The 15,965-nt window shown below is 45.1% G+C and overlaps 1 protein-coding gene across 5 annotated transcripts in view; it reads left to right on the plus strand.

Annotated features, from left to right (window-relative positions):
- Positions 1-15,965, plus strand: part of LOC139247335 (FRAS1-related extracellular matrix protein 2-like) — a 531,243-nt gene that overhangs the window by 13,883 nt on the left and 501,395 nt on the right. For all 5 annotated transcript variants that reach the window (XM_070871607.1, XM_070871617.1, XM_070871627.1 and 2 more), the window contains exon 2: positions 9,307-9,396. In XM_070871607.1, coding sequence (XP_070727708.1) covers positions 9,307-9,396 — 90 coding nt within the window. The remainder of the gene's footprint in view (positions 1-9,306; positions 9,397-15,965) is intronic.

The raw sequence follows: 15,965 nt of genomic DNA on the forward strand, positions 1-15,965 counted from the left end.
CTCCCCGTAACCCTTAATTCTCTTATTGGTTAAAAATCTATCTATCTGTGACTTGAATACATTCAATGAGCTAGCCTCAACTGCTTCCTTGGGCAGAGAATTCCACAGATTCACAACCCTCTGAGAGAAGAAATTCCTTCTCAACTCGGTTTTCAATTGGCTTCCACATATTTTGAGGCTGTGCCCCCTAGTTCTAGTCTCCCCGACCAATGGAAACAACCTCTCTGCCTCTATCTTGTCTATCCCTTTCATTATTTTAAATGTTTCTATAAGATCACCCCTCATCCTTCTGAACTCCAACGAGTAAAGACCCAGTCTACTCAATCTATCATCATAAGGTAACCCCCTCATCTCCGGAATCAGCATAGTGAATCGTCTCTGTACCCCCTCCAAAGCTAGTATATCCTTCCTTAAGTAAGGTGACCAAAACTGCACGCAGTACTCCAGGTGCGGCCTCACCAATACCCTATACAGTTGCAGAAGGACCGTCCTGCTTTTGTACTCCATCCCTCTCGCAATGAAGGTCAACATTCCATTCGCCTTCCTGATTACCTGCTGCACCTGCAAACTAACTTTTTGGGATTCATGCACAAGGACCCCCAGGTCCCTCTGCACCAAAACTGAACACAATATTTCAGGTGAGGCCTCACCAAGGCCCTGTACAACTGCAATAAGACCTCCCTGCTCCTATACTCAAACCCGTAGCTATGAAGGCCAACATGCCATTTGCCTTCTTCACCGCTTGCTATACCTGCATGCCAACTTTCAATGACTGATGTACCATGTCACCCAGGTCTTGTTGCACCTCCCCTTTTCCTAATCTGCCGCCATTCAGATAATATTCTGCCTTCACGTTTTTGCCCCCAAAGTGGATAACCTCAAATTTATCCACATTATACTGCATCTGCCATGCATTTGCCCACTCATCTAATCTGTCCAAGTCACCCTGCAGCCTCTTAGCACCCTACTCACAACTCACCACCACCCAGCTTAGTGTCATCTGTAAACTTGGAGATATTACACTCAATTCCTTCATCTAAATCATTGATGTATATTGTAAAGAGCTGAGGTCCCAGTACTGAGCCCTGCGGCACACCACTCGTCATTGCCTGCCATTCTGAAAAGGACTCGTTTATTCCGATTCTCTGCTTGCTGTCTACCAACCAGTTCTCGATCCACGTCAATACATTACCCCCAGTACCATGTGCTTTAATTTGTCACAACAATCTGTTGTGTGGGACCTTGTCTAAGGCTTTTTGAAAGTCCAAATACACCACATCCACTGGTTCTCCCTTATCTACTCTACTAATTATATCCTCAAAAAATTGTTGAAGATTTGTCAAGCATGATTTCCCTTTCATAAATCAATGCTAACTTGGACCGATCCTGTCACTGCTTTCCAAATGCGCTGCCATTTCATCTTTAATAATTGATTCCAACATTTTCCCCACTACTGCTGTCAGGCTAACAATTCCCCGTTTTCTCTCTCCCTCCTTTTTTTAAAAGTGGTGTTACATTAGCTACCCTCCAGTCCATAGGAACTGATCCAGAGTCGATAGACTGTTGGAAAATGATCATCAATGCATCCACAATTTCTAGGGCCACTTCCTTAAGTACTCTGGGATGCAGACTATCAGGCCCTGGGGATTTATCGGCCTTCAATCCCATCAATATCCCTAATTTCCTGACTAATAAGGATTTACTTCAGTTCCTCCTTCTTGCTAGATCCTCTGTCCCCTAGTATTTCCGGAAGGTTATTTGTGTCTTCCTTCATGAAGACAGAACCAAAGTATTTGTTCAATTAGTCTGCCATTTCTCTGTTCCCCATTATAAATTCACCTGATTCTGACTGCAAGGAATCTATGTTTATCTTCACGAATCTCTTTCTCTTCACATATCTATAGAAGCTTTTGCAGTCAGTTTTTATGTTCCCAGCAAGCTTCATCTCACTTTATTTTCCCCCTCCTAATTAAATACATTGTCTTCCTCTGCTGGATTCTAAATTTCTTCCAGTCCTCAGGTTTGCTGCTTTTTCTGGCCAATTTATATTCCTCTTCCTCAGATTTAACACTATCCCTAATTTCCCTTGTTCGTCACGGTTGAGCCACCTTCCTCGTTTTATTTTTACTCCAGACAGGGTTGTACAATTGTTGAAGTTTAAATGTCTGCCATTGCCTATTCACCATCAAGCCTTTAAGTATTCTAGCCAGTCTAATCTAGCCAATTCACGTCTCATACCATCGAAGTTACCTTTCGTTAAGTTCAGGACCCTAGTCTGTGAATTAACTGTGTCACTCTCCATCTTAATAAAGCATTTTACCATATTATGGTCACTCATAAGGTCCCACATGGTAGACTGGTCACAAAGGTTAAAGGCCATGGGATCCAGGGAAAAGTGGCAAGTTGGATTCAAAATTGGCTTAGAGGTAGGAATCAAAGTTTAATGGTTGATGGATGTTTTTCTGTTTGGAAGGATGTTTCCAGTGGGGCTCCACAGGGCTCAGTACTGGGTCCCTTGCTTTTTGTGGTATATATCAACATTTAGATTTGAATATAGGGAGTATGATTAAGAAGTTTGCAGATGACACTAAAATTGGCTGTTTGGTTGATAATGAAGAGGAAAGTCATGGGCTGCAGGAGGATATCAATCTACTGGACAGGCGGGCAGAGTAGTGGCAAATGGAATTAATTCAGAGAAGTGTGAGGTAATGCACTTTGGAAGGGCTAATAAGGAAAAGGTACACACATTAAGTGGTAGGCCACTAAATAGTGTAGATGAACAAAGGGACCTTGGAGTGCTTGTCCACAGATCCCTGAAAGTAGCAGGCCAGGTGGATAAGTTGGTTAAGAAGGCATACGGAATGCTTGCCTTTATTGGCCGAGGCATAGAATATAAGAGCAGGGAGGTTATGCTTAAATTGTATAATACTTTGGTTATGCCACAGCTGGAGTACTGTGTGCAGTTCTGGTTGCCATATTATAGGAAGGACATGATTGCACTAGAGTGAGTGAAGAGGAGATTTACTAGGATGCTGCCTGGAATGGAGAATCTTAATCATGAGGACAGATTGGATAGACTGGGTTTGTTCTCATTGGAACACAGGAGGTTGAGAGGAGACCGCATTAAGGTGTACACAATATTGAGGGGCTTGGACATAGTGTATAGTGAGGGCCTATTGCCATTGGTTGAGGGGTCTATTATGAGGGGGCATTGTTTTAAGGTGGTTGGTGAATGGTTTAGAGAGGATTTGTGGCGGGGGGGTGAGGCTTATTTACGCAGAGGGTTGTGGGCATCTGGAACTCACTGCCCTAAAGAGTGATGGATGCAGAAACGCTCACCACTTTTAAGAGATGGTTGGATGGACACTTAAAGCGCCGTAACCTGCAGGGTTATGGACCTAGAGCTGGTAATTGGGATTAGACTGGATAACCTCTTGTTGGCCAGCGCAGATATGATGCTCAGTACTGCAGGAAATCGAATATGACCAGGTTGATCTCCTGGACTGGATGGGTCGGAGAGGAATTTTCCCAGATTTTTTTCCCTAAATTGGCCTGGGTTTTTATCTGTTTTTTACCTGTCCCAGGAGATCACATGGCTCCAGTTGGGGTGGAGTGTAGAATATTTCAGTATAAGGTGTGTCGCAGTTGTGTGAGGCGGTCTGGTTGGGCTGGGTGCTCTTTACCTTTCCGCCATTGTTCATTGTTCATAGGTTAATATGTAACCTTCAGGGCTGCTGACCGAGGGCCGTGCAGCTCCTTGTCGGCCGGCGCGAACACAATGGGCCGAAATGACCTCCTTCTGCGTTGTAAAATTTCAATGTTTCTATGTTTCTATTTCCGTGGTTCTTCCACCGGAGTTATGAGCAAGCTGGAAAACCTCCACAGAAATCCAACCCCGAGTGTCTCTGTGTCTATGTGTCTCCACAAGGTGTCCCTGGGAGGACAGGCAAACCAACATCAGTGTCCTCGTCCAGGCTAACATCCCCAGCATTGAAGCACTGACCACACTCAATCAGCTCCGCTGGGCAGGCCACATAGTTCGCATGCCAGACACGAGACTCACAAAGCAAGTGGTCTATGCAGAGCTCCTTCACGGCAAACGAGCCAAAGGTGGGAGCGGAAACGTTATAAAGGACACCCTCAAAGCCTCCCTGATAAAGTGCGACATCCCCACTGACACCTGGGAGTCCCTGGCCAAAGACCGCCCTAAGTGGAAAAAGTGCATCCGGGAAGGCGTTGAGCACTTCGAGTCTCAGCGCAGGCAGCGGAAAGAGCGTGCGGCAAACCAGTCCCATCCACCCCTTCCCTCAATGACTATCTGTCCCACCTGTGACAGTCTGTGGCTCTTGTATTGGACTGTTCAGCCACCAAAGAACTCACTTCAGGAGTGGAAGCAAGTCTTCCTTGACTCCGGGGGACTGCCTATGATGATGATAGAAATTCAATGTATCGTTATTTATTTTTCAATTCTCTCAACATCCACTCCACTTCTTGAAGCGCATTTGTAAAAGGACAACATTATTGGGTTTGCTTACATGCTGTAGGTGCACTGTATCAAAAGTAAAGTGGATGATTCATATCAGCTTGAATCAAAGTTCTTTGAATGGCTTTAGAGTACAGTTATCCTGGCAAGAATGCACTGATTGAACGAAAACGAATAACATCCTTTAACTGGTGATGAAATAAAATGCATGTTTACAAAGGTAGATTGTAGAATGGTATGTGCAGAATATTTGGCAAAAGGTTGAATTTACCTTCCATTTTTCTGCCCTTCTCTTTTCCCAGTTGCTCCCATGTTAGATACTATTCTTCTGACTGACAGAACGGGCATGTGACATGCTCTTGGAACAGTTCTGTTTAACTTTTTTAAGAGGTGTGCAAGTGTAGCACTGATAACTAATCTTCCCTTTTACTCTTCTTCCTTGTGCAGTCCCTGGTCTCCACTTAGTTCCTCCTTGCATGACATAGCTAAAATGGGAACCAGACCTTGGGGAGAGCCATAAGTTCAAACCCACATCTTCCCACTCCATGGCACTGCATACTAGAGCACCGATGCCCTATGTGGCCACATTGCCGCTGAGGGAAAACGCCTCTTTAAAAAAAAACTTAAATTTCAGTTAAACTTAAGTTTACTGTCAATTGGTTAGTAAAATGTTTTTGTGAACATTTTCGATGAATTGTGCTGGAGTTGCAGCTGACAGTTGCACTACTGATCGAAAGTGAATCCAACCTGGTGAAACACCAGCAAGTTCACACCAGTCAGAGGCCGTTCACGTGCTCTGAGTGTGGGAAGGGATTCACTCACTCTTCCAGCCTGCTGACACACCAGCGAGTTCACACTGGGGAGAGACCGTTCCCCTGCTTAGTGTGTGGGGAGGGATTCAATCAGTCATCCAACCTGCTGAGACACCAGCTGGTTCACAAGTGACTGCAGGGTTTGGATTCTGCTGTTATTGCTGCTGTTATTCACAACCTACTGAATTGTGTTCATTCTGTTAGATGGTGTTTGTTTCTGCTAATGTTAATAACCCTTCAACTAGGCAGGAGTTTACTATTTTGATATTTCAAATAACAGTGTTGATATTTGATGTCTCCAAGATAAGAGGAGACTAATTGATGTCCTGTTTCTGACTGCTCCAGTTTTGATCGGGGCAGAGGAGCAGTGAGAGATCGGGGCCCAGGAGCATCGTGATCGGGGCCCAGGAGAGGCGAGGGTTCGGGGCCCAGAAGAGGCGAGGGCCCAGGGGCAACACGGGCCAGCCCACACTGTGATCTGTGGATAGTAGCAGCATGCGTGCGCACTAGGTCTGTGCAGCAGAGCTTGGTCTCCAATCGTCTTGGTTAATCCTTGCCACTGAATCAAGACCTAGCTCTGTCAAGCCTGTGTAGTGGCTGGTGTGTAATACCACCCCACGTTAAAAGAATCCATGCACAGGCATTTTCCACTCTTTAGTATGTAGTTCGGGACCGAGATTGTCAGGTCCCTCATTGAAACACCTGTGCACTCATCTAATTTTGGTGTGGAATCAGGTCATCCTCATCCTTTGTGTCTGAATGCAAGGAGTATCCGCAATAAGGTGGATGAATTAACTGTGCAAATAGATGTTAACAAATATGATGTGATTGGGATAACAGAGACGTGGCTCCAGGATGATCAGGGTTAGGAACTCAACATCCAGGGGTATTCAACATTCAGGAAGGATAGAATAAAAGGAAAAGGAGGTGGAGTAGCATTGCCGGTTAAAGAGGAGATTAATGCAAGGAAAGACATTAGCTTGGATGATGTGGAATCTATATGGGTAGAGCTGCAGAACACCAAAGGGCAAAAAACGTTAGTGGGAGTTGTGTACAGACCTCCAAACAGTAGTGATGATGTTGGGGAGGGCATCAAACAGGAAATTAGGGGTGCATGCAATAAAGGTGCAGCAGTTATAATGGGTGACTTTAATATGCACATAGATTGGGCTAGCCAAACGGGAAGCAATACGGTGGAGGAGGATTTCCTGGAGTGCATAAGGGATGGTTTTCTAGACCAATATATCGAGGAACCAACTAGGGGGGAGGCCATTTTAGACTGGGAGCTGTGCAATGAGAGAGGATTAATTAGCAATCTCATTGTGCGAGGCCCCTTGGGGAAGAGTGACCATAATATGGTGGAATTCTGCATTAGGATGGAGAATGAAACAGTTAATTCAGAGACCATGTTCCTGAACTTAAAGAAGGGTAACTTTGAAGGTATGAGGCGTGAATTGGCTAGGATAGATTGGCGAATGATACTTAAGGGGTTGACTGTGGATGGGCAATGGCAGACAGTTAGAGATCGCATGGATGAACTACAACAATTGTTCATTCCTGTCTGGCGTAAAAATAAAAAAGGGAAGGTGGCTCAACCGTGGCTATCAAGGGAAATCAGGGATAGTATTAAAGTTAAGGAAGTGGCATACAAATTGGCCAGAAATAGCAGCGAACCCGGGGACTGGGAGAAATTTAGAACTCAGCAGAGAAGAACAAAGGGTTGGATTAGGGCAGGGAAAATGGAGTACGAGAAGAAGCTTGCAGGGAACATTAAGGCGGATTGCAAAAGTTTCTATAGATATGTACAGAGAAAAAGGTTAGTAAAGACAAACGTAGGTCCCCTGCAGTCAGAATCAGGGGAAGTCATAACGGGGAACAAAGAAATGGCAGACCAATTGAACAAGTACTTTGGTTCGGTATTCACTAAGGAGGACACAAACAACCTTCCGGATATAAAAGGGATCAGAGGGTCTAGTAAGGAGGAGGAACTGAGGGAAATCTTTATTCGTCGGGAAATTGTGCTGGGGAAATTGAAGGGATTGAAGGCCGATAAATCCCCAGGGCCTGATGGACTGCATCCCAGAGTACTTAAGGAGGTGGCCTTGGAATTAGCGGATGCATTGACAGTCATTTTCCAACATTCCATTGATTCTGGATCAGTTACTATCGAGTGGAGGGCAGCCAATGTAACCCCACTTTTTAAAAAAGGAGGGAGAGAGAAAACAGGGAATTATAGACCGGTCAGCCTGACCTCAGTAGTGGGTAAAATGATGGAATCAATTATTAAGGATGTCATAGCAGCGCATTTGGAAAAAGGTGACATGATAGGTCCAAGTCAGCATGGATTTGTGAAAGGGAAATCATGCTTGACAAATCTTCTGGAATTTTTTGAGGATGTTTCCAGTAAAGTGGACAAGGGGGAACCAGTTGATGTGGTATATTTGGACTTTCAGAAGGCTTTCGACAAGGTCCCACACAAGAGATTAATGTGCAAAGTTAAAGCACATGGGATTGGGGGTAGTGTGCTGACGTGGATTGAGAACTGGTTGTCAGACAGGAAGCAAAGAGTAGGAGTAAACGAGTACTTTTCAGAATGGCAGGCAGTGACTAGTGGGGTGCCGCAAGGTTCTGTGCTGGGGCCCCAGCTGTTTACATTGTACATTAATGATTTAGACGAGGGGATTAAATGTAGTATCTCCAAATTTGCAGATGGCAGTGTGAGCTGCGAGGGGGCTGCTATGAGGCTGCAGAGTGACTTGGATAGATTAGGTGAGTGGGCAAATGCATGGCAGATGAAGTATAATGTGGATAAATGTGAGGTTATCCACTTTGGTGGTAAAAACAGAGAGACAGACTATTATCTGAATGGTGACAGATTAGGAAAAGGGGAGGTGCAACGAGACCTGGGTGTCATGGTACATCAGTCATTGAAGGTTGGCATACAGGTACAGCAGGTGGTTAAGAAAGCAAATGGCATGTTGGCCTTCATAGCGAGGGGATTTGAGTACAGGGGCAGGGAGGTGTTGCTATAGTTGCACAGGGCCTTGGTGAGGCCACACCTGGAGTATTGTGTACGTTTTTTGTCTCCTAACTTGAGGAAGGACATTCTTGCTATTGAGGGAGTGCAGCGAAGATTCACCAGACTGATTCCCGGGATGTTGGGACTGACCTATCAAGAAAGACTGGATCAACTGGGCTTGTATTCACTGGAGTTCAGAAGAATGAGAGGGGACCTCATAGAAACGTTCAAAATTCTGACGGGTTTAGACAGGTTAGATGCAGGAAGAATGTTCCCAATGTTGGGGAAGTCCAGAACCAGGGGTCACAGTCTAAGGATAAGGGGTAAGCCATTTAGGACCGAGATGAGGAGAAATTTCTTCACCCAGAGAGTTTTGAACCTGTGGAATTCTCTACCACAGAAAGTAGTTGAGGCCAATTCACTAAATATATTCAAAAGGGAGTTAGATGAGGTCCTTACTACTAGGGGGATCAAGGGGTATGGCGAGAAAGCAGGAAGCGGGTACTGAAGTTGCATGTTCAGCCATGAACTCATTGAATGGCGGTGCAGGCTAGAAGGGCTGAATGGCCTACTCCTGCATCTATTTTCTATGTCTATGTCTATGATAGGAGGGACTGCCTAACACTACACCACTGATGTAAATGCCATGAGAATGTGAGGAAACCGCTAACAAGGTACAGAAACATATCCCAGTTAAGTTGGTGCAGTCTCCACTGTTAAATGCTATTGCTGTTCACCGTAGTTAGGCAAAGTGCAATAATATGCACCATGCACCCAAGACAGATAGAAAATAGCCGATGGTATATACTTCCTAACTGTCGTGTTTTGTTCACATAGCTGTAATTCATATGGCTAAGCTGCATGTGCAAGAATGGAGGCAATCTGGTGGAACATGTAACCAGCGGTTTGATTTGTTTAGGATGGTATTATTGACATTTTTTTGGTAACACACCATACAAATTATTCATTGTCTGCAAATTCTATTTTAACAGCTGATATCGATGACATGAAGATTTCCTATGTTCTGCGTGAAGGTGACAATGCCACAAGCGACATCTTCTACTTCTCTATTGAAGATGCTGGTAGGATTATATTTATAATATAGCATATAAAAGAAATGACCATGTTTTAACATACTCGCCTGACTTTGCAACAGTTTAATTCAGGAGATGCTGCCAATGCTACTTCCTGAATTATTATATATATTTTCCAATCCTCTGTGGCTACAGGTGTGGTGCTGGAGAACTGGAGAACCACTAATGTTGTACCTTTGTTTAAAAAGGGAGAAAGGGATAGACCGAGTAATTATAGGCCAGTCAGCCTAACCTCGGTGGTGGGAAAATTATTGTAGAAAATTCTGAGGGACAGGATAAATCTTCATTTGGAAAAACATGGATTAATCAAGGACAGTCAGCATGGATTTGTCAAGGGAAGGTCATGTCTGACTAACTTGATTGAATTTTTGAGGAGGTATCAAGGAGGGTCGATGAGGGTAGTGCATTTGATGTAGTGTATATGAATTTTAGCAAGGCTTTTGATAAGGTTCCACATGGCAGACTGGTCACAAAAGTAAAAGCCCATGGGATCCAAGGCAAAGTGGCAAGTTGATTCCAAAATTGGCTCAGAGGCAGGAAGCAAAGAGTAACGGTTGATGGGTGTTTTTGTGATTGGAAGGCTGTTTGCAGTGGGGTTCCGCAGGGCACAGTACTAGGTCCCTTGCTTTTTGTAGTATACATCAATGATCTAGACTTGAATGTAGAGGTTATGATTAAGAAGTTAGCAGATGATACAAAAATTGGCTGTGTGGTTGATAATGAAGAAGAAAGCTGTAGACTGCAGGAAGATATAAATGAACTGGTCAGGTGGATAGAACAGTGGCAAATGGAATTCAATCTGGAGAAATGGGGAGGGCTAACAAGGCAAGGGAATACACATTAAATAGTACGACACTGAGAGGTGTAGAGGAACAAAGAAACCTTGGAGTGCACGTCCACAGATCCCTGAAGGTAGCAGGCCAGGTAGATAAGTTGGTTAAGAAAGCATATGGAATACTTGCCTTTATTAGCCGAGGCATAGAATACAAGAGCGGGGAGGTTATGCTTGAACTGAATAAAACACTAGTTAGGCCTCAGTTAGAGTACTGTGTGCAGTTCTGGTCACCACATTACAGGAAAAATGTGATTGCACTAGAGAGGGTGCAGAGGAGATTTACGAGGATGTTGCCTGGACTGGAGAATTTTAGCTATGAAGAACTTGGATAGGCTGGGTTTGTTTTCTTTGGAGCAGAGGAGGTTGAGGGGTGACCTTATTGAGGTGTATAAAATTATGAGGGGCCTACATACAGAGGATAGGAAGGACCTATTTCCCTTAGCAGAGGGGTCAACAACCAGGGGGCATAGATTTAAAGTAGGAGGTTTAGAGGGGATTTGAGGGTAAAGAATTTTACCCAGAGGTGAGTCTGGAGCTCGCTGCCTGAAAGGGTGATGCAGGCAGAAACCCTCACCACTTTAAAAAAATACTTGGATGTGCACTTGAAATGCCGTAACCTGCAAGGCTAAGTGTAGGGCGTGTATTTGTTTTACACTCTACCCTGATTCTTTGATCTCGGAACTTATAGGGGAAAAGGACAGCACATGGCACAAAATTTAGGCTTAACCCAGTGTCAGTTTTATTACGCAGAAAAATTAACTAAAACTACAGAACTAGACTTCTGAGAGAAATCGACGAGAGACATACAATCACCCTGCCTGGTTGTAGCTTGGAAGTTCTGTGACCGGTTGGTTATTCTTCTGGCCATTCTCTACAGTGCTGTTCTTTTCATGTGCGTTCCGTACTACATGTCCTTCCGTCCGATCGTCTGTTCGTTCTTTTGACCTGTGTCCATCTGCTTCTTCTTACATGTCCTTCTACTTCTCCTGTGTGTGTCCTGTGTGTTGAGCTGCTTCTAGCTCCATGTTTTGACTGATCTCCCGCCACTGCGGTTTCTGCTAAAGTGATTGTATCGATATGTTGCTTTGTGGTGATCCTGGTTGATTGACTGCAATAATGGACTCTTCTGTTCCCAGTTTGCACATGGAGTCTACGAGACTTAAAATGACTCCCCATCTTAACACCTCGTTCCCCAAAAATGTGCACCTGTGGTGATTCCTTCGTTGTCCGGTCTTTATGCAGACTTGGCATCTCCAGTCATCTTGTTTTTCCCCACCCTGGTCAATCAAGTTCAGGGCCTCATGTAACAACCCCATTGTTGTTATGCATAAAGTCAGTTTTGGTTCCTGACCACAGAATGTCCTTAATTGGGATGAGTCACCACCTGACCTAAGACTAGTGCCTTTTTGCTCCCATTGTCCAGTTTAATTCCAAAAGCTTGTATTAACCAATTTTTAGTTCATGGTCTCCTTCTGTGCTTATCTGAAGATTAGTAACCTTACATAAGGACCAAGAGCTGGAAAGTGGTATTTGGCTGGATAGCTCTTGGCCGGCCGGTGCGGACACGGTGGGCCGAAATGGCCTCCTCCATGCTGTAAATTTCTATGATTCTTTATACTGTAGTGTCTCCTGTCACCTGTAACTGCATTTTTAACATGTGAACTGTTTAAGAATGGTTGTGAATACTGGTGCCATTGGATGACATCGCAGCCCATTTTATTTTAAATATCAGTAGTCACAATAATGTACAGTTCCATTCAACCCAACTCTCGGTTAGATAATGCAATCCAGGCAAAAGAGAGAAAGTTACAGTTGTCCCTATCTCTCCTTTGCTTGATTAATTCTGATTATTACGGAGAAAGAGGAGAAATCGACAATTCCGATCAGAGAGGTACTACAGATTATTACAGAGTGTGATGTTGCTAATTGTGGAAATTTTATCTCTACTCCATGTGCAACAGAATCAAAAATATATTTATTGTTCAAAAATGAGATGTGCATTATTGTTTAGATTGAACCACAGACAAGAAAATATGTTCAATTATACAAAGAAAGTTTGAGATCCGCCGACATATAGAACATCAGCGTTGCAAATATTCTAATAATATGTGAAACTGTTTAAGAACATTTCCAACTATAACCTACATTTCCCCTTATAATTAACCCACTAAATAGAAGCAAGAAATAAACTGCAAAGATTAAAAAAAAGGACAAATTTAAAAAAAAAGGAATAATTACTCTGCTTCAACCCTGGACAAGCCCAGCATTATCATCATAGCTGGTGGTCACCAATTGATTTACATTCTTTATAAATGGGTTTATGGTTTTGTTACAAATAAAATCTTTCCTTCATGAGACAGATGGTTCTAAAGAAGGGAGATTAGTAAATGTCAGCTAAGACCAGCTGAGTACTTTTGCCTCAGTGTCAGAAGATTCAAGCTCCACTCCAAGGCTTGGGCAAATTTAACCGGATTTTGCAGTCAGTGGCGAAGTTACACTTGCATTTGCCCATAGACTTTCAATGAGTCTTTACATTGGAAGTTGCTGTCAGCCATCTATTGAGGCTGGTTTGAGTGCAGGAAGGGATTCACTCAGTCATCCCACCTGCTGACACACCAGCGAGTTCACACTGGGGAGAGACCGTTCACCTGCTCAGAGTGTGGGAAGGGATTCACTCGGTCATCCGACCTGCTAAACACCAGCGAATTCACACTGGGGAGAGACCGTTCACCTACTTAGTGTGTGGGAAGGGATTCACTCAGTCACCCAACGTGCTGAGACACCAGCGAGCTCACAAGTGACTGCAGGGGTTGGATTCTGCTGTTATTGCTGCTGTTATTCACATCCCTACTGAATCGGGTTCATTCTGTTAGTTGGTGTTTGTTTCTGCTGATGTTAATAACCCTTCAACTAGGCTGGAGTTTAATATTTTGATATTTTAAATAACGGTGTGTCGATATTTGATGTCTCCAAGATAAAAGGAGATTAATTGATGTCCTGTTAGTGACTGCTCCATTTTTGATCGGGGCAGAGGAGTGGTGAGAGATCGTGGCCCAGGAGCGTCGTGATCGGGGCCCAGGAGAGGCGAGGATTCGGGGCCCAGAAGAGGCGAGGGCTCAGGGCCAGCACGGGTCAGCCCACACTGCGATCTATAGCTAGTAGGAGCATGTATGTGCACTAGGTCTGTGCAGTAGAGCCTGGTCCCTTCGGCCAGCCGGCCCTGCCCAGCAAGGCGCTCCAGGTCCCTTCGGCCAGCTGGTCTGACCCAGCCTCGCACTCCAGATCCCTTTGGCCAGTCGGCCCGGCCCAACGACGCACTCCGGGTCCCTTTGGCCAGCCGGTCTGACCCAGCCTCTCACTCCAGGTCCCTTCAGCTAGAGGGCCCGGCCCAGCTTCGCACTCTGGGATTCTTCAGCCAGCCAGCCAGCCGGCCTGGCCCAATGATGGGCTGTACCTCCCCTAGGGCCCTGCCAAAGACTGCTCTACCTGCATCTGAAGGGGCAGACTCGGACATCAGTTAGGGGAGTAACCTACTACTGACTTACATTTTAGACTTTTAATCTACTTTTAATTAACTTTTAATCTACTTTTAAACTTTTAATTAACTTGAGAAACTTTTTAAACAATTTGGGAAAACTTTTAAACTTTTAAACAACTTGGAGAATTTTTCTTTTGAAACCTCTGGAGAAACTTTTAAATAACTTTGGAAAACTTTGGAAGACACTTTTAAAACATCCCTCGGAACTCCAGCGGACAACTGACCTTCCTAATGCCTGCCCCCAACCAAGCCTCGGGCCAACTACCATCAAGGGCGCTACTCGGCGCCGAGCTTGCGGCCAACATCTCGCCGTAGGCAATTAGGCTCATACAGCAGTGCATGGTCTCCAGTCACCTTAGACCCCCTTGCCACTGGACAAAGACCTTGCTCAGCTAAGCCTGTGTGGTTGCCGGTGTGCAGCAGCCACCCCACGTTAAAAGAACTCATGCACAGGCATCGTCCACTTTGTTAACATGAAGTTTGGGACCTGGAATATCAGGACCCTCATGGACAACTCCAATAGCAACAGGCCAGAACGCCGCACCACCATAGTTGCCCAGGAACTTAGATGCTTTGACATCGATGTCGCTGCCCTAAGCGAGACCTGGCAGGCAGGGGAAAGCCAGCTCAAGGAACACGGTGGAGGTTACACTTTTTTCTGGAAAGGAAAACCAGAGGTAGAACGCCGCCTTCACGGAGTCGGTTTTGCCATCAAAAATGAGCTGGTCGACCGCCTCAAAGACTCACCCTGCAAGGTTAACGAACGCCTCATGACTCTCCGACTCTCCGACTCATCCTATACTGGAACCAATGCACCACAGTCATCAGTGCATGCGCCCCAACACTCGATGCAATGGATGAGACCGAAGAGGGTTTTTATTCCAACCTTGAAACATCCCTGTCCTGCGTCCCTGCGGGCGACAAATTGATCCTCCTAGGTGACTTCAACGCCAGGGTCGGCAAAGACACAGCCCTCTGGAGAGGCATGATTGACAGAGAGGGGGTAGGGAAAGCCAACTCCAGCGGTAGCCTACTCCTGACAAAATGTCGAGAACATGAACTCCTCATCATCGACACCCAGTTCTGTCAGAAGGACAAATACAAGGCATTGTGGCAACACCCTCGCTGCAAACACTGGCACCTGCTCGAAATGTCATTGTCCAAGCGGGATCGCAAGGATGTGCACATCACCTGCGCCATGACAGGAACTGACGACTGCTGGAAGGACCACCGCCTAATCCGATCCATCATAGCCCCAAAGCAGAGGGGACAGCAGAACAGTGTCGCAAAAAAGTCAATGCTGGGGCACTTAAAGACCCAGCTAAGAGAGCCCTATACAGCCAGCGCCTCACAGCTAACCTGGCGTGCCTTGATGACCCTGACATGCTGAATACCCACAACTCTTGGTCTGCCCTCCAGGCCTCTATAACCAGTGCCTGTGAAGAGACACTTGGTCACTCAACCAGAAAACACCAGGATTGGTTTGATGAAAATGATCAGGAGATTCAAGAACTAATAGATCGCAAGCGCAGAGCATTTCTAAGCTTCAAGCAACAACCCAACTTGGGAGCAGCAAAGCAACATTACAGACGGCTCAAGGCTGAGGTCCAACAAAAAACCCGGGACCTAAAGAACAGGTGTAGGGGGTGGTCTTGGGGTCAGGTTCACCTCTGACCTTCTGAGCGGTTCGAATCGCTCCCGCTCCCTTGGGTTCTTGACTCTGGATTTATTTGGGGGACGTGATAAAGTGTAAGAGACAACTGGTTTGGTGCAAAAAAACTTTGGTTTTTATTAAAGACAAGAAAATACAATGTCAAACTTAGAATTACTCAAATAAAGAACAGGACATCACACATTCAAAGGGGTTACAGTGAATAATACACCTCCCACCTCCCAATACCTAACACTGACTAGATTAGACTCCAGGGCAAACAGGGACTTTGCTTACCAATCCTTTACTGGTAGTTAGCGGTGGTTCGCGATTTCGGGGTTCGCTGGATTCTGTAGGTTCTGCTTGCCAAACCCCGAACGTCGGAGAAGACTTCTTACTGCGCAATCTTCAATTGGGTGGTGTCCGCTGATGCGGTAGGGCGCGTTTTGGACTTATGGGGTAATTACTCGTTTTCTTTCATTAGAAATAGGTTTCAAAGTATTTTTAGATAATGTTTTCACCTGTTGGTAGTC

Source organism: Pristiophorus japonicus, chromosome 2 (genome assembly GCF_044704955.1).
Source record: "Pristiophorus japonicus isolate sPriJap1 chromosome 2, sPriJap1.hap1, whole genome shotgun sequence".
Lineage (NCBI taxonomy): Eukaryota > Metazoa > Chordata > Chondrichthyes > Pristiophoridae > Pristiophorus > Pristiophorus japonicus.